Genomic DNA, 22,151 nt, shown 5'->3' on the forward strand with positions numbered 1-22,151 from the left:
GGGGAAAAGAGTAAGTTCACAGTGAAGAAGGCAGACAGGCACCGCACCTTAGTCATGTGACCAAAGTGACCAGGCAGAGAACAACGCCGCCCAGTGGGACTCAACGAGAAGGACACGGCATCACTTGTGTGCCATTCCTACAAAGACGACTGACCTGAATCCAATCACAAAAAAGCATCAGACACACCCACGCCGAGGGACACTCTACAAAGTAACAGGCCTGTCCTCTTCAAAAGTGTCCAGGTCATCAGAGAAAAAAAAAAAAGACTGAGGAATGTTCCAGATTGAAGGAGATTCGAGAGACAGGACAACTAAACACAACACTGGAAGCCGAATTGGATCCTTCCAGCATAAAGGACAGCACTGGGACAGATGGCCAACCACGAAAGGGGTCTGCGGGTTCGATGGGAGTGATGGGTCATGGTGACTCGGACTGTGACGGGTGGCCTGCAGTTGCAGAGAAGGCACACGCCTTGTGGTAATCCCAGGGTGACAGCAACTCACTCTCAGGCAGTTCGGGGGAAAAAGGCTGGGCAACTCCTCTGAAGGTCTGAGACGGTTCAAACTACCATTTCTAAACGGCCCTTTACCTTCCTCCTCGTCACCCCACTCCTTCTCCTCGTCCTCATCCGCCCTGTGCTTATCCGCGCCTCTGGTCTTTCTCTTCTTCTTCAGCGCCTTCTTCTCGGCCCGGCTCCGCTTGCGCTGCTCGGCCTTTTCTTCTTCTTGCTGCACGAGGACAGCTTCCTTCTCTGCAGCCTACGCAAAGTAGGAACACGAGGCATCGTGACGTTCCCGGACTGACTTGTGCAGAGAGGGGAGAGGGAGTGGCAAGCCACCGCCCAGGGAAAAGAAGGGACCAGGGGGACGGGAGGGCAGGCTCCCAACTTTCCACCACCGGGGCTTGGGCCAGCGCCTCAGGACCCTGGCTCTCAAGTCGACGGTATGTTAGCAATATCCCCGCCTCAATCATTCATTGCCAAAAACATCTATAAAACTGGGGCCCTGATTAAGTTGGGGACGTTCATGTTCCACTCACTAGGCTAAGTGAGGCTCCTTTTCATTCTTTTCCATCTATTCCAATAAATTTTAGAGCCAAAATTCCCTCACTATGTTAAAAAGGTATATTGGGGCTAAAGTTTTAGACCAGTCTTTTTAGATAATACAAGACAGATTTAAATATTGAATCAAATATTTTACAATTAATATTCTGAGTAAAAGATGCTCCTTAAGAAAACCTAGACGTTACTGACAAGAAGTAGCCATACCCAACAGAGCCAAGACAGGTACCAGAAGTTTCAAAGGCTTCAGGTAAGCGTCATCATTACCTTCATTCTCTGCTCATTGACACGGGCTAATCGAGTTTCAGTTTTCTGAACGGCTATATCCCAATCTTCTAAAGTACCTTGATAGAAAGAGAAGCAAAACTTTCATTCTTTAGGTTTTTGAAAGATGGAACATAAAACTTTCTTAATTGCTGTGCACCCCCCGAAGAGAGCCCTCCCACCAGACAAGAACTGGAGAGTCGGCTCTTCATCTTCAGAAAATTTAATTGGTGTAGGCTTTAAGTTTAGAACTCAAATAGTCCTCCTAAGTGTGTTTAAAATGTCCCTTCTCTTTCAGAAAAGACACTTGAAAACCAATGAGATCTATTAAGGGCTCTCAATGGCAAACATTATGAAAATATTCTACTGCAAAGGTATGAGACATTTCTATTAAGACTGAAGAACTTTAAGAGCTACTCAAATGTTGAGATGGGTTTTTTTTTTCCTTTTTTCTTTTATGTTGTTGTTTGAGTTTTTGATTCCCAGTTCTGGGGGATTCAAAGCCAAAATCCAGACCCATGCCCATGGATAAATTCACACTATTTTCCTATTGGTTCCAGTTCTACAACTTAATATTGAAGGCTCTGAAATGTGACAAGGGATGCATGCGTGACCAAAGAACACACTGAGCCGTGTGCCTCTCTGAGCTCCTTTGCTGAGCAGACACTGCACCAGAGCAGTTGCTCTCAACTAGGAGGAATCTTGCCTGCCAAGGGACATTTGGTAATGTCTGCAGACATTTTTGGTTGTCACGTTTAGCTGGGGCAGGGAGGGCTGCTACTGGCATTTAGTGGGTAGAGACCAGGGATGCCACTGAACATTCTACAGAGCACAGCCCACAAAGCATTATGAGCACCCCTGTGCTAGAGCGACATCGGGGTCCTCCGTAGTGGCTGGAAACTCTGAGAAGAGCTGTGGTTGTGTGTTGTGATTACACAGAGCACCACCTGAGGGGTGGCAGCCGTAAACGCAGTCTGTCCTCACAGACTATAACCAGAAGCTGCTACTTCAGACCCCAAGCCAGGAGAGAGCTGAGGGTCCCACCTTCTGTCCTCTCCATGGTGAGCAACACTTCGCAGACGTGCTCCGGGTAGTCACTGGTGCACTGGACGGCCCGGTGCAGAGCCTTCCGGCAGTGCTGGGTGTCGCCGTGTGCCCTAAGCAGAAAACAAACAGTTGTGGCACGAGGACACAAAGCGGAAGGCGCGCGAAGGGAGAGGCTGTCTTCTCACAGGCAGAAGCTCACTCTCTGATGACTCCAGCTTCTGAGGAGACCCCAGCTTTCAGAGCCATCCACAATGTTTTCTCCTGCTTCCACTAGAGCCCCTACAGTCACACACAAAGGAAGGCTTTCCCTTTCCCCCAGCCAGGTAGGTGCTTCTGGAAAATGCACCTAGGACCGTGGTGTGCAACCAGGTGTTTTGCCTTTACAGCATTCACGTGTGCAACAGTGGCAGGGGGGTGTCCAGCTACTCTGTGTAACTTGATAAAGTCCCTAGAGAAATTCCACTACACAGTCCTACCCGAGGGGAGAATCAGTAATCCAAGGGACTGCCCAATTTCACGCCTACAGTCAGATCTGTGTGTACCCACATGGAAAGATACACTGCTAACTACAACAGCTATAAAACAATTCTATTAGTCCTAACAGTTATGAAACAGTATGTCCTCATTTCTATTTTTAAAACATTGTAATATATATAAATATTGTAAATATGTATTAGGATACTCAGAAAAAATTCAGAGCAGCAGTTCTCAAAGTATGATCCACATACCCCTGAGGGTCTCCAAGACCCTATCCAGGGGTCTTACAGAGTCAAAAGTCCTTTTATAATAATACAAAATATCATTATGTTCACTATGTTGACATTTGCACAATGGTGCAAAACCAATGCTGGCCCTTAGCACAAATGAAGGCAGCACACATCTTTTTAATGTTCTGTGTGACGAAACAGGAAGTACACATAAAGCACCACTTCTGCATACTGAAGTACAATGGTTACTGCAAAGAAAAGCATGTATTATTTTTTGAGTTGCAAGCTGACCTAGTCACTTTTCTCACAGACACCATTTTACTTAAAAGAACAGCTGAGTGACAAACTATGGTTACTCAGACGTGAGTGTCTGGCAGACATTTTTAAAAATTAAAGGAGTCTGTCACTTCAAGGAAAGCCACTGACATTATTTGTTGCAAGTGACAAAATTCAAGCTTTCAAGTGAAAATCAGAATTTTGCAAAACTGGAATTTGCCACTATGAATTTGACAGCTTCCTATTTAAAAGACTTTTCTAGAAAGATAAGTGTGGATATGAACAAATACAGTATTTTTATACTGTAGAATAAACTACGTCAACATTTGGAAGAGCTACATGATTTAGTGAATCAGCATTTTCCAAATGAATAACTCATGATGCCACAGAATTATGGCAACGTGTAAAAGATAAAAGGTCCATTCAAAGTACAAAATAGACAAATGGATATTAATGTAACAGAATTGGAGAAATTCATTAATATGGTTTCAGATTCCACATTGCAATTAACCTTTAACAAACTATCATTTGTTGAGTTTTGCTAAAGTGTGAAAGAATATCCACAATCCATTGAAAAGGCTACTAAAATAACCCCTTTCTTCTCTACCCTGTGTAAAACCAAATTATCTTTACACCCTTCAATAAAAAAAAGACATCACAATGGGCTGACTGCAGAAACAGACATGAGAATTCAGCTGTCCTCTACTAAGCCAGACTAAAGATATTTGCAAAAGTATAAAACCATGCCATTTTTCTAAATTATTTTGAGATTTGCAAAAATGAGTCATTTTTCAAAAAAATAAGTTATGTTAAATGTAATAGATTTATTATTTTTAAGTGAATTAAAAAATACTTTTAAAATTCCTCAGTTGTATTTTCTAACATGGTAAATAAATATCAACAGATATAACTCACATAAACAAAAGCTCTTGGGGGTCCTCAAATTTTAAGAGTGCAAAGGGGTCCTGAGACCAAAAAATTTGAGAACTTCTGATCTAGTAGAATATTCAGCCAGCCTGCATAGTGGTCATCTCTAGAGGTGGGACTAAAAGAAAATGTCTATCACATATTTTTGTAAAAATTGTGACTTTAATTTGAACACACATTTAATAGGGGAAAAATAAAATATTCAAAAAAGAAAAAAGGCCATGTAGAAATATATTATTCAATTTATAATGTTCAAGATATGTTGAACAGAAAAGCTGGTCAGTCATATGATTTATATTTTCCCCATGTTGAAAATATTACTTGGGAATATCTTATTTTAATTCAAATAGTTTCAAAAGTTTATAACATATATGTTATACTTCTATTTTTATTTAAAAAAGCTTTAAGCATAGGAGAACCTCGAAAAATATACCCCAAACCATAAACTAACAGTGGTTATGTCTGGGTCAGTGACTGCAAATAATATGAGGTTTTTTCCTTTGCTTTTTAGTATTTTCTATTTCTCTGTTAATAGAAAAGCAAATGTAACAAAAAATAAATAGCTCCCCCCAAAAATCAAACATTCATGTCCAAAAATCGAAACAAACATAAAGAAATAAAAAGAAATACATGGCCATAAGAGCCCCAGGCACCAAATACGACCTCTGGTCCTCTAGCCCTGCTCAATAAAAATGCACCCACGAACGAAAGAGCCAGGATGAAGAAGACAGCCTCGTTCTAAGGAGCAAGCCCAAGCTCACAGGAGACAGCTAGGACTGCAGACAGGTGCACATCTGATAAACACCACCTCTCTCCCCTGCCCCCAAGTAAGTTACCTTTCCAGGTTGTAATACTCAAGCCACATGTTGGCGTACTTGGCATTGCCTTTGGTCATGATGCTGTCCCAGAGTTCCCGAGCTTTCTGCATGTTATTGCACAGTCGAGCCTAAAATGCATTGGCAGACTCAGTTAGGAAAAGACCCAGACCACATGACATCGACACCTGTATCAAAATGTACTCCGAACAGCATAACCAGTAGTGTCACATAAATCCCCAGGCCTCCCTCCAGTGGTAACAGGCCCAGTCCAACCACTCCAGCCTTCCTGCAGTATAAGCCTTGAACTGCCTGCCTTTCCCTTTGGAGAAGAGAGCGCAGGAACCCCTGGCACTCAAGTACTGGTTAGTCATTAGGGACTTTTTCCCCTGGCTCTCTCTTACCAAGTTGTAATTTGATATTTTTTATTTTTATCAAACTTAACTAAAAATGTTTCATTTGAGAAGCGATATAGAAAAAGAAAGATTGGTCTAGTATTCAATGCCAGCTCTGGCACTTATAAACTTGGGCAAATTACAGAAAACTTCTCTGAGTCTCAGTTTCCTTGTCTTTAAAATGGTTACTACAACACAAACATCCCATATAGAAACTATGTGACAAATGTTAGTTTCTTTAACCTCACTTCCCCTCAGAGGACAAAACATGATTAGAATTTTATAATTCTACCAGCTGACCAAGGGCAGGTTCCATGTCTCACTCACCCTGGTGTCCCTGGTGATTTGTCAAAATCGCTGTCTTCTACACTAGCTGAGAGTACAGGGACTGGGTCTATCTTATGCCCCCAGCACCTAGCACAGTGCTGGCAAACAGTGCACACCCCTTACACTCTCACAAATGCGGCGATGAGGAAGGGATGCAGGGAAATGAGTGAATAGCTGCATTTGGACATTTGCTGCACAACTTCAAGCTGGGAGCTAACAGTTTCACCAAGATATAAACGAACACACCTCAAGCTAGGCAAATAACATGAATCCCTGCAGAGTCTAGACCATTACCTGGGATTCTGATTCAACTGTAATTAATGTTTGATAGGACACTATTAAACAAAGGTCCTTCAAAGGTGGATGAAACTGACAGATTTGGCCAAAACATTTACCTCAATCCTAGCCCAGTTCTGCATGATCATGCAGCTTGGATCGCCACTCTCATTGAAACCTGCAAAAATGGAATGAGTCAAAATTAGAAAGCAATTGAGAGACAAATAGCCTTTGACTAAAAAGGTACATCAACCAAGAACAAGAACTACAACTGGGCAGAACAGCAGGTTGGAGCCATACTTACGCTCTTCCACCTCCTGTTTTAGATACTCCAAAGCACGAGTGAACATGGCCCTCAACTCTTCCAGCTCTTTACTGGAGTCTGTTGGAAAGTGAAAAAAAAAAAAACCCTTTATGAAACCATGGAGAATGCCTTTATTTTAAATCCTATACTGAAACTGCCGGGAGGCCCATGATGTACCTGCCATCATGCAGGGGACACAGAAACAGTACTGCCAGTTCCTGCCCTCATCACGTAGTGGGGGAAGAAAGAAACTGGAACAGAGTACAGTATGGCCAGCACAATGACAAAGGTGAACACGGGGTGCTGTGGGTGGGATCGCAGCAGACGGGGGTCCCCCCAGCCGGGGTGACACGGGCAGCCAGTAAGGAGAACGGCTGAAGGCTAGCTGCATGAGCTAACGGCCGGCTTGAGTGTGCAAGCACAAGTGAGGAGTGTTCCGGGTGCTTTGTGAGGAGGAGGGCAGAGGATCCTGCAGAGTTCAAAGATTTAAAATAACGCAGGGGTCTTATTCCAAGAACAATTTTGGATACATACAAAGGCCAGAAGGGAGAAACGAGAAATAAAGTAAAGATGCTGGCAGGAGCCAGTATAAAAACCATAGGACCATTCTTCTCTTCCTTTACAGTCCACAGCAGGAACTGTGAAAGACGTAAACTGCTAAAATTTCTGGGGGGAAATGTCACCAATGGCTGATCTGTGACATTTGCCCAATCACAGTTATTTGAGAAACCGGGACATCTCACTAAAGGATGTGTTAAGAAAAAGCTCAGTTCTGAGGTGAAACGCACGCACTTAAATACCTTGTTTGAAATCCACCCTTCTCCTCAGGTAATCAAGGTATGCCTGCCAAATCTCCACGTAGTCAGTGGCCTGGATGAAGCCGGCATTCAAAGCTTTCTCAAACGTTACTGGAGTTGGGAGAGAAAGTCAGGATCTGTTGCCAATTCAAAAATAAGCTAAGAAAAGGTATCAAACTCCACTGGCTATAAAACATTACATGACTTTTAAAAATAATAATAGGATGCAACAAAGTGAAATAAGCTAGACAGGCATGTTCGAAAGAGAAGCTACTACAGCACTGCAAAGACTGTGTTCTAGAAAGGACTCGTTCCACAAGACACCCTGCAACAAGAGTTCCAAGTCAAGTAAGCTCAGAGAAAAGACCACAGCTTCTTAGAAAATCACAATGAATATTAGCATGTTAAAGAGCTCTAAGAAGCCAAAAATGTAACCAGATTATCTCCCATTTAGAGCCCTTTTTGTCACTAATACTCAATATCCCAAAGAAGACCCTGGGGAATGCTGATTTAATGACTTCACCATAGCTCTTTGTTCCTCCCTTGGGACAAAAAGCTTAGAAGTAGTCTTCCCACAGAAACGCCCGCACCAGAAATCGCTCGATGATCGACTCCATGTCTCTCCATGGCCAAGAGGTACCGACTCCACAGGGCGACTGTCCAGGGGCAGTTTCTAACGGCACGGTTATGAACAGATAAAACCAAATCCTTTACTTTCAGTTGCCGATCCTGTGGTAAAGAATGCCAGAGTTAGGAGATGAAATTTTATTGTTAAGACTTTATCATCAACAAGATATTGCCAGCACAACCGACACAAAGAAATTTCCTTAAAAATGTCTCTTGTGACATGGTTTCTTCAACAAAGCAATCGCCAGGGGTATCGAAGGAGAGAGGGGGGGAGCAGGAACTTAGAGATTAGAACAGCCTTAAGAGACAGCAGCCAATCCTAACGGATGGACCTCATTTGAATCCTTTTATACATAAATAGTGAAATATTTTATACATACACACTGAAATATTTACCAATGAAATATGATTTCTGGATTTGCTTCAAAATCACACAGAAGGGGGAAGCAGGTAAAAATAAAGATAAAAGCAGACTAGAGCCATAATTGTTAATTGTTGAAGCTGGGTGATGGGTACATGAGGTTTCATTTTACTGTTATAATCTGTCTTTTACATGTTCATACTTTTCCACAATAAAAATTAAAAGAAAAAAATCAATCTGGTATGAAGTCCACAATACAGTTAAGACAATAAGCAGTGTTTTCCAGTTAGCAACCATTTTAAAATAACTTCAGACACTAAGAAACTTCCTAAACAAGCCGGCAAAGAAGAAAAAAGGAAGAGGGGGGAAAAGCGAGAAAAAGCGAGAAAAAGCAGAGAGGGGCAGCATGCAGCCAACTCCTGGCACTCTCACTGATTTCCTTCCAACAGATTATACGCTGGTACAAATAAAATAAAATCAGAACAGTTATCTTACTAGGTACTGACTGTAACGGATCCACAAGTCTGGGACCAAGCAGTTCTCGACCAGGGCACGCTCAAAGATCAGCTGAACGCGAGCGGGATCACCCATTTTCATCTCAAAATCGATATACGCTTGGTATTCCGCCAGCCTCGGCGCCTCTGCTTGCAGCTGGAGCACAGGAAAAGCGCATTGAAGTTGAATTTCATTACTTCATACCATGTCAGGAAGCACAACACATCTTCAAATAAAACAAGTTTTGGCAAGACTGGCTACAGCAAAGTAAGAATCACCAAATCCTCACTCTCACAGCTACTCCACAACAGAATCTGTAATTTCCACAACGGGATCTGTCATTTGAGGACAGAACGAGACAGTCTTTCCCGTCTGGCCCAAAGTGCCGCTTCATGGCAATAGTTACGAAGGCGCCATGAACCCTTCCTAAATCCTTTCCCAGACCACAGGGAATTTAAATTGCCCGTCCATCAGGAACTGAGTGAAAAAGCAACACCTCTGCCAATGACCACTGCCAACCATCCTTCCAAAACAGAAGCCACTTTCTCGGCCTACTGCATGGAGTGAATGCAACCAGACTGGAAAACCTGCAGGTTTCTCATTCCAAACAGCAGTTCCTGTAAGAATACAGGTACATGCAGAAGATGGAGGAGGCTGTGCTGAATGTTTACTGATCCAAAGACACACTAATTCTTTTTAGACAAAAACCTCTTATTCAACTTCTTTTCTCTTTAGCCATGCTCTGCTTGAGATAACCAGGACCAAAGTGAGCTGGGTGAGGCTTTGTGAAACACAAGCACACAGTACAAAACATTTACATGTGAAACAGAAAGGGAGCGGGAGCGTGTACAGGTGAGCAAGAGATCGCACACACTCACTGTGTAGAAAGACAATGTTTTAGAGCCTCAGTCTCTAGTAACAATGGTGAATTAGGTACCCAGACACATCGTGACATTGAAAACAACTAAAATGGCTAGATTAAATATAAAAAGCAACTTCTTAAAAAATCATCAACTCCATCCTGAGCAAGAGCGAGACCCCATCTCTACAAAAAAACAGAAAAATTAGCCAGGCGTGGTGACATGCACCTACATATTTCCAGCTACTCAGGAGGCTGAGGCAGGAGGATCACTTGAGCCTGGGAGTTTGAGGTTACAATGAGCTATGATGATGCCACTGCACTCCAGCCTGGGTAAGAGAATGAGACCCTGTCTCAAAAAAAAAAAAAAGAAAGAAAGTAAAAAGAAAAAAAAATATCAACAAACTGGCAAAAAACCCACAAGAAATACTAAGTACTAAGCAAAAAAAATCTAAGTGAAGGTGGGAAGCTAAGTAAAAGCTAAGCTTTTGCTGGCTTAATATACAGTAAGAATTTGATCTTCAGAACAGTTCTATGAGGCAGATCTCAGCACTATCCCTGCCTTACATTTAAGGAAACTGAGGCACGGGGAGGTGAAGTAGTGGCCCCCAGTCAGAGAGCTGGCAAGGGACAGAGCTGGGACGCAAACTTGAAGCAGCCTGACTCTCAAGAGTCTGTGCTCTTACCATGTCAAGAAAGATTCCAGAAACAGAGTCAAGAAGCCCAAAAAACCTCAAGCAGATTAACATCTGGACCTACTATAATGAAGTTGCAGGACATCAAACCAAACCAATGAGATCTTAAAAGCAGAGAAAAATAATCACTTTGAAGCTGATTACCCTCAAAGAAGCAAGACTGAAACACCTGACTTCTCAACAGCAACAAGAGAAGCCAGAAGACAGAAATATTCAATTGCTGAAAGAACATAACTGTTAGTCTAGAATTCTAAAGCCTAAGAAAATAACTTTCAAGAAGGAGAGCAAAGACCATTTCAGACAGAAAAAATCTGTTACCAGCAAATCTCTTACACTGGAGATTCTAAAGGGTGTACTTCGAGCAAAAGAAAAGTGATTCCTAATGAAAGATCTAGGATACAAGAAGGAATGAAGAACAAAGAAAGCAGGAAATGCATGTAGCAAATTTAAACAAACTGTGACTGCTTAATGCTCTGTTAAAAATGATGCCCGGTGGGTCAAACAAAAATACAAGATAAATAACGAGAAAACAAAAGCAGCCGGGCATGGTAGCATGCACCTGTAGTCCCAGCTACTCGGGAGGCTGAAGCGGGAGGATCACTTGAGCCCAGGAGTTCAAGGTTGCAGTGAGCTATAAGGAGGCCACTGCACTTCAGCCTTGGCTGAGTGACAGAGTGAGACCCTGTCTCCAAAAAAAAAAAAAACCACTTAGAATTTCATCTAAAAAATGTGTTGAAGACACTGGATAAATTTATAAAACTTATTATAAAGCTTTACAGAAGAACAAGATCTAAACAGCAGACACCTATACTATAATATGTTCACAGACTGGAAAACAGAAGATGTAAATTCTTCCCCAAATTGGTCTACAGATTCAATGTAATCCCAATAAAAAAAAACTCAATAGTTTAATAAAATAGAACTGAAAAGCTGATTTTAAATCTGATGGAAGCATTAAGGGCTAACAAAAGCCAAGACTCTCCCTGAAGAGGAACAAGGTGGATGGGATTCCTCCCATCCAAGATTAAAACACCTCGTCATTACGGTAGTGTAATATAAACCAGTGGGACAGAAGAGAGAACCCAGGAAGGAAGACCCACACGTAAACGGACATCCGATCTATGACAGAGGTGGCACTGCGCAGAGGTGGCACTGCACAGAGGTGGCACTGCGCAGAGGTGGCACTGCACAGAGGTGGCACTGCACAGAGGTGGCACTGCGCAGAGGTGGCACTGCGCAGCAGTGAGGGGAGGATGGAACTGTCAATCTCAGTGCGAGAGCAACTGGTTCTCCGTACAGAAAAATGAAGCTGGACCCAGCCTCATGCCATACACGAAAATCAACTCTAGGTGGGTGAAAATCTAAACATGAAATAAAAAAACTATACAACTTTCAGAAAATAGAGCTAAATATACTAAAGACCTCAGAGTAGGGGAGATTCTTACATAAGCACAATAAAAGCACAAACAATAAGTAAAAAAATTTCAGACGAAATTGGATTTATCATTAAGAAGTATTCACCAAAAGACAACATTTAAAAAAGCAAAAAGACAAGCAACAAACTGGGGGTGAAATCTGCCATACATACGACCAAAAATGATTAAGGCCAAGGACTCCCATAAATCGATTAGAAAAAAGACAAATCAAAAGAAAAATGGGTCAAAGACTTTAACAGTCATTTCAAAAAAAGAAAATCCTAACGGCCAACACACATGAAAAGAAGCTCAACTCCATTAGCAATCAGGGAAATACAAATTAAAACTACAATTTCAAACTCATCAGATTGGCTAAAGTATGTCAATAGCCAAGAGTGGCATGAGCAATGAGAACGCTCAGATACTGCTGGCACCAGGAAAACACCGTAGCATTACCCCATGCTCCAGCACTTTCATCCCTAATACATATTCGAGATAAACTCTTTTCCATGTGTACCAGGAGATATTTACAAGAATGTTCAGGGCAACACTGCTCCTCCTAGCAGAAAAGGGAAGTGACCCAACTATCCATGTAACTATTTCCATGGATAAATACATTATGGTAATCACAGACAACTTTACAGCAGTGAAAACAAATACACTGTAACTGTACTTAGCAACATGAGGAAAACCCAAAAACATGTTGAATGAAAAGAAAACATACAGCATGATTTCATTATATAAAAGGTCGAAAACAAGCAAAATCAAACAATATATTAATTAAGGATATGTTCATAGGTTGTAAAACTATAAAGAAAAGCAAGGGAATGATTATCACAAAAGTCAGGAAAGTGATTACCTCTCGGGAGAGGGAGGAGGAGGCAATCGGAGAGGGGCACATAGGAGACTTCTAAGGTACTGGCAATGTTCTATTTCTTAACCTGGGTGGTGGGTACATGGACGTTCACTTTATTATTAGTATGTAAACTGTATGTATACATTTATACACTCTATATATTTCACAATAAAACAAATTTTAAAGATACTGTTTAATTTGCAACTATCAATCAGGGAAATGTTTGTAGAGAGAAGCTGAGGATAAAAGAAGCCAACACTCACCAGCGCTTCTTCATAGGGTTTGTATTTCTCCAACTGCTGCAGTGCTTTGTTGTAATTCTGAATTACAGACTCTGGTATTGGGTCTTCTGACCATTCTTCATACTCTGCAAACGTGGCCTCCATATCTATTGAAAGATGGATTCAGCCCCGTGGGTCTTACCAACCCAAACATACACTGAACTGCGCAACTCAGGTTCCACGAGCCCCTCCCACCTCTGTGCCATGGCAGCCCTCACTGATCACATTCTGCGTTCTTCTGAGCCCAGACCTGGCCTTAGAATCTCGCAAAACAATGTCCCAGGCAAACCTACCAGCTAATTAATCAGAGTCGACAACACCATTAGCAACACTTACCTACTGCTTCCTATGTTCTAAAACTTCACATCCACTAACTCATCCGATCCTCGCAACTCAGCAAGGGAGGCTCTACTGGCATCCTCATATTACAGTTGAGGAAACTGAAGCAGAGGGTTAAGTCACTTGTCTACAGTTAACAGCAGAGCAAGGCTTTGAACCCAGGCAACCTAGTTCAAGTTCACACTCTAATCACTAGGCTAAGCTGTCTCATGTTCGTATGCGAGATGAAATCTACAACCAGCTCAGTTCTAGCCTTTTCTGCATGTCACCCAAGGATTCAGTTGGACAGCCACTTTATAATTTGTTGAATCCAAGTAAACCACGAAAAGAACACGAAGGCTCCAGTAAGGTCGCCCAGAGGATCTGAGTGTGTACAATGCACGACCTGCCGCAGGAACGAACAGGACAGCAGCGCCGACCTCCTCCCCTACCCAGAAAGCTCCCCCCAGTGCCGCACAGGCACAGCTCCAGAGCCGGAAAGGCTTGGCCTGCCAAAATAAATTCACCAAAAAGGAGACCTACCAAACTCTAAGAAATTCAAACAGGAATACTTACAATCAACTGTACTTCTGAACCAAACCACCCCCACAGCCCACGTAAAATTTCCCCTCTGTTATGGAAAAGGTTATTCCCGAAGAAAAAATGCTTATAATGGAACTCTTACTCAATAAAGTTTCCCCAGAAAACACAGGGAGTCAGTTTCCCTAGTTCTTTCGCAGACCCTGATCTCGCCTTTCCAACAATGTCTGATGATTGGAAAGAGATCTCAACTGGGAGGCGCGGAGTCTGGCTTCTAGTCCTGCCTCTGAATTGTTGAGCATCAACAATCCAAGATGTATTTTCACCAAGGACGTCATCCAGAGGGACAGCGCCCAATGACGATGAGAACACCAGCCCTACCTGCCACACGCAGTGCTGGGAAAGATCTAGCCACACAACATACCCTAAAGCACTTTAAAAACCCACAAAGGGCAGGCTGCTGACATGTCGGTTTCTCTTACCATAAAGTGGGATCGCCAACTGTCGCCGGAAGAGACTGTGGACTTTCTCAAGCTGTGAATCAAAGGTTTGTTCCCGGTCAAAAGGGGAAAGGAAGCCAGCTATGGGCTAAAGAAGCAAATCAGTAGTAAATGACAAACTTTGGTTCTTTCTACTTCAAAAAAATATCTCAACAAATTTTCAGTTCAAACTAAAAAAACTTCTATGACCTCATGTATGAGGTATCATGCCAAATGCTGAAAGGGGTACAAAAATAAATGGCATCTCTGCCTCTGAATGTTTATGACAGGGAGAGAAAAACAGAATATTCTTAAATTCTTATATAAGAAATGTATCCAAATTACTATAATGAGGCAGAATGTAAATATCATAAAAATAAAATCTCATAAGGATCAAAGTGTTGCATGGCTTGCTTTATGCTGGTTTCTAGGGGCGAGTTACTATTATGGAAGGAGGAAATCAGGAAACACTCTTGGCGGAGCTGGCATAGGGCTGCATCTGCAGGGTGGGTCCCAGAGGTAGTGAGACAAGGAAACTGACTCCTAACTGAAGGAATATGACCAGAAAAAGTATAGTGACAAGAAAGTGCAAGAGTGTTCAGGGACAGTGGGAGCTGAGTCCGCGCAGAGATAATGCCTTATACTAGAGAAAGCCACCAATGTCAGGCAAAGGTATTAATCCTGTTGCTTTATTCAGGGTAAGTTGAAGGCACCACTGCAGATTTTTGAACAGGGAGGTAACCATAATGACTGGGCCATTTTATTAACAATGCTCTACCTATTAAAGGGCTCTCCTATGTATCAGTAGTAACTATGCACACGTACACAAACATAATGAAGAGGGAGCACAGCTGTAAAATTCTATAAATCATAGCCTAAAAAATGCAGTTATGATGACATCAAATCTCCCCTCATACTTACAATTAGACATGTTTCTTTTTTGAGTGACATGGTTATTCAGGTACATTCACTTGGAACCACGTAACTAAAATAGTAGTGTTTTTAAGTATCAGAAAAAAAGTCATAGAGTCATCTGTGTTTAATTAAAAGAAATCATTCTGGCTATCTTCCACAAAGACTACTAATTTTATTCATTTTACTCACCATCCACTGGGGGATTGGCAAAGACCATTTTGTCAACCATGTTAACTATAAGTCTTAGCTTAGACATCTGTTTCAAAATAATAGTTCCAAGGCAACTTATAATGACAGACCCCGCCCATTCAGAGGCAAACAGGGGTCACTCACCCGAGTAGCTTCCACAATCGCGCTTTCAAACTCTCGGTAAGCCTCCCAGATGGCGAGCCCTTTGGTCATATGGAGACCGACGGATGAGAGAGCCCTTTCAAACACAGAGCGAACCTTCTCGAGGCCGCCTTTCTGACCAATCCCACCAACTGAGTACTGGCCATACTCTAGCCAAATGTTAGGACCTACAAATGAGAAGCGTTCAATTAGTTTGGGATATAAAATACCCAAATATCAAAACTGATGCATAACAAAAGAAATGCGCCCACCAAAAAAGTATTCATTCATGTGAAAAGGTTAAAGCATTGACAAGCATCCCAATTTAGGTATACATTATACTAATACTGCAGCCTGAAAAGAAACTGTATATTAAACAATATTCCTACGAAGAATAATCAATGAGACTCTGCTGCATAAACAGTATATGCCACAGGGTAATACGTAATAAGATCATGATTATAAAGTTCACTAACCCTGAAGGACCCAGTAATGGATTTCAATGAAAATAGTTAAGAATCTCAGTCAACCTTCAGAAAGAGTTCAAAGTCTAGAATTTTTTAACTTTTTGATCTTGATTCATTTTTAAGCCTTCCAGCCAAAGTGAAGGAATAAAATTAAAAGCACCAATCCTAGAAATCTATATTGTAAATCTCTTGTTTTTAATGATATTTAAACAAAAAAGACCTGGTTATTTATTGCGCTTTCTTTTTAACCTTTTTTACATACTCACTCCCATGTAAGACCAGATTAATGAATTAAACTCTTTATGACTGCATCGATTCTTACTGTATACATTTTGTCTACGAAGTCACTTTTCAGGGATCTGGAAATAATATCAGAGGCCTATACACTAACCTTTTAGTACAAAAATACTAAAAAAAAAAAAAAAAAGCAGCAGCCAATTTGAGAATTACTATTTATGTTTCCCTGAGGCTTTGCCTTTTCATTGGGAAAGCTATTTCAAAGAACTCAGGCAAAGTTTGTTAGCTACTCTGTTTTCACTTACCAACGCAGAGCTGCCATATGGGCAGTGAAATAAAAATGGAAATGAGCTAACTGCTGGATCTGAGGCCCTTGCTGAGGGTAAGGGCAACTTTACAGATGGGGGATGACACAGCTCCTCCTCCAAAGAGAAGGAAATTTTCCAACAGATTATCTCATGTCTCCTCCCAAATACTTAAATAATCTACAGGGGGACAAATATCATGAATAGTATTTTTCCAGTTAACAGATTTTATTTCTTAGAGCCATTTTAGGCTCACAGCAAAACTGAGCAGAAGGTACAGAGCTGTCCCATGTACCCTCTGCCCCCACACAGGCACAGCCTTCCCATTGTCAACATCCCCCACCAGAGCAGGACGTTTGTTACAAGTGATGGGCCTACACTGACACACCGTCACCACCCAGAGTCTATACAGTGTACATCAGTGCTGTAGTGCCCATAGCACCGTCTGTGGTGGTCCTCAATACACACAGAAAAAATACTCAAAACAATTACTCTATAAGCAGGGAAGAGTAAAGTGTCTTAAAATGCCAATACCAGCAGGTGAGGGAAACCTCAGTGAAGACAGAGCAGTTCTGGATCTGGACTGCAGCAGTGGCTACGCAAATCTACACATGTGACAAGTTGTCACAGAACTATACACGCACATTTTACCAAAGCTGACTTTCTGCTTTTGATTTTGTACTGCCGTTATAAGACATTGGAGGAAACTGGGTGAAGTGAGCACACAGGACTCCTCTGTACTATTTCTGCAACTTCCTGCAAATCTATAATTATTTCAAAATAACAAGTCTTTCTTTTAATGTTTTAAATTTTTTTAAAAAAGCATTCTGTCTCACACCTGTAATCCTAGCACTCTGGGAGGCCGAGGCAGGAGGATCACTTGAGCTCAGGAGTTCGAGACCAGCCTGAGCAAGAGCAAGACCCTGTCTCTACTAAAAATAGAAAAATTAGCCAGGTGTGGTGGTGTGCATCTGTAGTCCCAACTACTTGGGAAGCTGAGGCAGGAGGATTGCTTGAGCCCAGGAGTTTGAGGTTGCAGGGAGCTGCAATGATACCACTGCACTCTACCCAGGGCAACACAGCAAGACTGCCTCAGAAAAAAAATAAAAGTACGTTGTCCAAAACCTCTAAAAATCTATTCAAGGTGTAAAAGGTAACCTTTAATTGCCTGGAAATACCAAGTAAGTTCTCCCTCCCAGATAAACGCTGGGTGTGATCATTCCCTTCCTATAAGCATCTCTTCCACTTTTATTTTGAAACCAAGTATCTTCAATTAAAGACCAAAGACAAGAATAAAGATTACTAAACTTAAATCTTTCCAATTGCAAGACTGACAGTCTCTTTTCTGGGAGCAACATCTCATAATACAATCCACAACAGCAGAGACAGATCTAGATGGCGGTGTCGGAGGAACTTACAAATGTAATCCTTCACAGCTTTCTCAAAGAGGTCATACACGTGCTCCCTGTCCAGGCCGTCCTGGGCCATGCTGATCTCGTCATGCAGCCACTCCAGCCAGAGCTCTGCAAGACAACAGCACTTCCCCATCAACACCTCCCTCACACCAAAGGGCAGGCTGAAAGCAGGGACTTTATGAGAGACACCAACATGCAAACATTTTATCCGCCTTATACGAGGTGGCCCAGTTCCCAGAAATTCAATTCTTAATACTTGAACCAGGCACACAGGTGGTTTTATGCTTCCAGATAAGATCAAGTCACTGAAATCATATCCTACACCTGTTGGGCATTTTACATTTTTGCAAAGTACTTACATATGTATTTTCTCATTCAGTCTTTATCACACAGCCTATAAGGTAGGTGATAGTATCATTAACAATAATGACATCTATCTAAGGACTTACAACATGCCACACATGTGTTAAATGTTGTAAGCAGAATAGCTCATCCTTTTTTGCCATGCACTGCAAGACAGAAACTACTGTTATCTTCATTTTATCACTAGGAAAACCGAGTCTTAGAATGTTTACTTGATTTGCTTAGGATCACACAGCTAGTAAGAGGTCCAGCCAGGAATGAAACTGGGCAATCTGATTTCAGCACCTACAACCAGCAGTTATGCTTTGCGGGAGGGAGAAGAGGGCAGAGCTTGATCTAGGACAAGATCTCTTATGAATATTCATGAAGATATAACTAGAAAGTTGCTGAGTGCAGTTATGTTTCTAATAAGCAAGTAAGTAGAAACAACCTAAATCCAATAAACAATAGTCTCCACTAAACAATAGTTTTGTCAAATAATTAACATATGAACCATTTACACACATAAAAGTTTAATTATAATATATTTACAACTTTCTGGTTATGAGAGAATGGGTTAAAGGTATAAATACTGGAATGGGAAACAGAGAATGGGAGTAAAGTTGAATCACCTAGGAAATTTTTGTCATAATCTTAGGATAAAGAAATCAGGATTCAAAATGTGAATCAGTGTTACATAACCACAACTACATTTTGCAAAAAACTACAAATAGCTGACTTGGAATGATGGGCTTTGTTCTTTCCACTACGTCATAAACTCCAAATTTTCTATAAGGAGCACATCCCACTTTCAGCATTAAAAAAAAAATGTACATACACTTAATGGCTAGGAATAAAATTTTAAAAATTAATTAATTTTAAAAATTTTTAAAAGAGAAAAAATATACACTCCTCAATTCTGTGTTTCCAAAAGCAGCCGGGCTGCTGAACCTTACCTTCAGTCAAGGGAAAGATCTCGCTCATCTTCTGGCGGGCCATCCTCACCTTGGTGAGCTCCCCTTCCAGCCGCAGCAGCCGGATCAGGTCCACGTGGCAGTTGTAGTCATAGACATTGATAGACAGCTAAAAGGAAAAGAAACTCACGTTGAAATTTAAAATGCCATCATCTAAGTAACTTCGTTTGTCACTACTGGTGACACCACACGTATCAGCCTCAAAGAAAACAAATGTGCTATCTGGGAGAACCTCTGAAAAGGCAAATGTTAACATTTAGCCTCAAGACGGGGAACACAAAACAATGAAAGAGGCTTTTATAATACACATAAAGCTATCTCAAATCTGTTACAATTCCTCTCAGAAGACACTATTTCTTGCTGAAATAAAGGAGACATTCTAGTGAAACAAAGAAAAAATGTGTGACCACAGCAAGTTATTAACTTTCCTAAGCTTCCATTTCCTCCTCTGTAAAATGGGGACACTACTAATTTCTAGCTCACAAGGGTCTTGTGAGGACTTAAAAAGGGTAACTTCAAAATATTCTTTAGCATGTGAGGTGCATTGTAAAGGTCTTTTATTTTACTAAAGAAAGAAATGAAAATCCTTATTGGAGAAACAAGAATGGCAGCAGTTTGGTGTCTGTTGTAAATAAGTGACAGGTACATAAAGACTTATTTTTACATTTGAAGGCTTTCAAACTAAAAGTTAAAACCAATTAAAATATTTTTTTAAAAAAGCTATCATACACGTGAGACAAAGGAAAACTAAACAGAACGTCACTAGCAGACCTACCCTTGACGAACAGCTAAAGGAAGTTCTTTCTTCAAACAGAAAGGAAAAGATAAAGAAGGAAGCTGGAGCATCAGAAAGCAAGAGGAGGAGGAGCAGAAACACAGGGAAGTATAGCAGACAACGCTTCTCTCCCCATGAGTTTTCTAAATCACGTGAGATGATGGAACAAACATTTTAAGAACACCTGGCACCCAAGACAATGATCTTTGAAAGTGGAGATGGAAGTGGGACTGAAATGGAAGATTTCACACTTCACTCAAATGGTAAAATACTGATACCGCTTCAGTCAAATCTGTATATTCAAATAATACACAGGAGAGCAAGGAAAGACAAACAGGAGAAACAGAGGAAACAAACAGCAAATAATAAAATGGGAGGTTTTAGAGCTAACATATCAGTAATTACCTTAAATGTAAATGGCCTATACACACTAGTTAAAAGGCAGAAAATGGTATAGAGTGGATAAAAACATAGCCCAACTATATGCTGATTATAAGAAGCTCGCTTCAAATTCGAAGACATAAGTAGGTGGGCTGAAAGTCAAAGGACAGAAAAAGATATACCATGCAAACATTAATTTAAAAGAAGACAAAGCGGATATACTAGTATCATGTAAAGTAGACTTCAGAGCAGAGAAAATTGCCAGAGGCAAAAAGGATTATATTATATAATGACACATAATGATAAAAGAATCCATCTACCTAGAAGGCATAACAATCCTAAATGTGTATGAACCAAACAACACCTCAAATACATGCAGCAAAAACTAATAGAGCTGAAAGAAGAAAGAGACACCTCCACCTCCACAATTATAAATGGAGACTTTAACACCTCTCTTTTCAGTAACTGACAGAACTACTAGACAGAACACCATCAAGCAACACGATCTAATTTATATACATAGAACACCCCACCTCATCCAACAATACAGAATACATATTTTTCTCAGGTGCCCATGAAACATTCACTGAAACCATACCCTGGGTCATACAACAAACCTCAACAAATTTAAAAGAAATGAAATCATAAAAAGCATGTTTTCTAACCACAATGAAATCAAATTAGAAACCTTCAACAGTAGGAAAATCTCTAAACACCTGGAGATTAGGCAATACACTTCAAAATAATCTATGGGTCAAAGAAGTCTTAAAGAAAAATTTTTCAAAACATAAAACTGAATGAAAATGAAAATACAGTAAATTAAAGTAAGTAGGATGCAGCTAAAACAGTGCAGAGGGAAACTTAAAGAACCAAATCCAATGCATAGAAAGAATTATACACCATAACCAAGTGGCATTTATTCCAGCCATGCAAGGTTAATTCAATATCTGAAAATTAGTAACTGTAAGCTACAAAAGGATGAAGAAGAAAAATCATGGTATCGATGCAGAAAATGCATTTGACAAAATCCAACAACCATTCATGGTAAAAACGCTCACCAAGTTAGGAATAGAAGGGAAATACCTGAACCTGATGAAGAGCATCCATAAACAACCTACAGCTAACATCGTTCTTAATGGTAAAAGATTAAATGCTTTTCTCCTAAAATCAGGAGCAAAGCAAGGAGGCCCACTTTCACCACTCTTTTCAACAAAGTCCTGAAAGTTCTAGCCTGTTCAGCAAGACAAAGGAAATAAAAGGTACACAGATTGAAAAGTAAGAGAGAAAACTGGCCTCATCTGTAGACAACATGACTGTCGAAGCAGACAATCCCAAGAAATCAATTAAAAAAAAAAATCCAAGAACACTGAATTGAGCAAGGTCAAAGAATACAATATAAACCTATAAAAAACAACGAACACGTGGAAAACAAATTTAAAAACGCAATACCCTTACAATCACTCCAAAAAAATGAAATACTTCGGTATAAACTTAAAACATGTAGAGCATCTGTATGCTCAAAATTACAAAATGCTGAGAAAAGAAATCAAAGGCCCAAAAAATGGAGAGACATTCTGTGTTCACGGAATGAAAGACTCAGCATAGCAAAGAAGTAAATTCTCCCCAAGTTGACTCACAGGTTTAACGAAACTCCTATCAAAATCCCAAGGAAGTTTTGTAGACATAGACAAGCTTACTCTAAACGATATATGGGATGGCACGGGCCCTAGAATAGCTAAAAATGGTCTTGAAAAAGAATAAGATGCTAAGACCTACTATGTAGCTACAACGATGAAGACAGTGTGAATTTGACAGAAAGACACATGTATCAAGGAAAGAGACTAGAACCCAGTAACAGACCCACACAGATATGCCCAAATAATTTTTG

General features: G+C 40.8%; 1 protein-coding gene across 2 annotated transcripts in view; it reads right to left on the reverse strand.

Moving 5' to 3' along the window:
- The window catches only part of SART3 (spliceosome associated factor 3, U4/U6 recycling protein), a 34,798-nt gene that overhangs the window by 5,878 nt on the left and 6,769 nt on the right, over positions 1-22,151 (reverse strand). Inside the window, exons 2-15 of one of the 2 annotated variants that reach the window (XM_069496946.1) lie at positions 19,090-19,216; positions 17,795-17,899; positions 15,371-15,555; positions 14,126-14,177; positions 12,768-12,892; positions 8,680-8,835; positions 7,787-7,925; positions 7,200-7,307; positions 6,400-6,477; positions 6,215-6,273; positions 5,119-5,228; positions 2,370-2,482; positions 1,329-1,405; positions 591-759 (exon numbers count right to left, since the gene is read on the reverse strand). In XM_069496946.1, the coding sequence (XP_069353047.1) occupies positions 591-759; positions 1,329-1,405; positions 2,370-2,482; positions 5,119-5,228; positions 6,215-6,273; positions 6,400-6,477; positions 7,200-7,307; positions 7,787-7,925; positions 8,680-8,835; positions 12,768-12,892; positions 14,126-14,177; positions 15,371-15,555; positions 17,795-17,899; positions 19,090-19,216 (1,603 nt within the window). Of the gene's footprint in view, positions 1-590; positions 760-1,328; positions 1,406-2,369; positions 2,483-5,118; positions 5,229-6,214; positions 6,274-6,399; positions 6,478-7,199; positions 7,308-7,786; positions 7,926-8,679; positions 8,836-12,767; positions 12,893-14,125; positions 14,232-15,370; positions 15,556-17,794; positions 17,900-19,089; positions 19,217-22,151 lie in introns of both variants that reach the window. The other variant, XM_069496945.1, reaches the window with a different exon arrangement.

Source organism: Eulemur rufifrons, chromosome 21 (assembly GCF_041146395.1).
Source record: "Eulemur rufifrons isolate Redbay chromosome 21, OSU_ERuf_1, whole genome shotgun sequence".
Taxonomy (NCBI): Eukaryota; Metazoa; Chordata; class Mammalia; order Primates; family Lemuridae; genus Eulemur; species Eulemur rufifrons.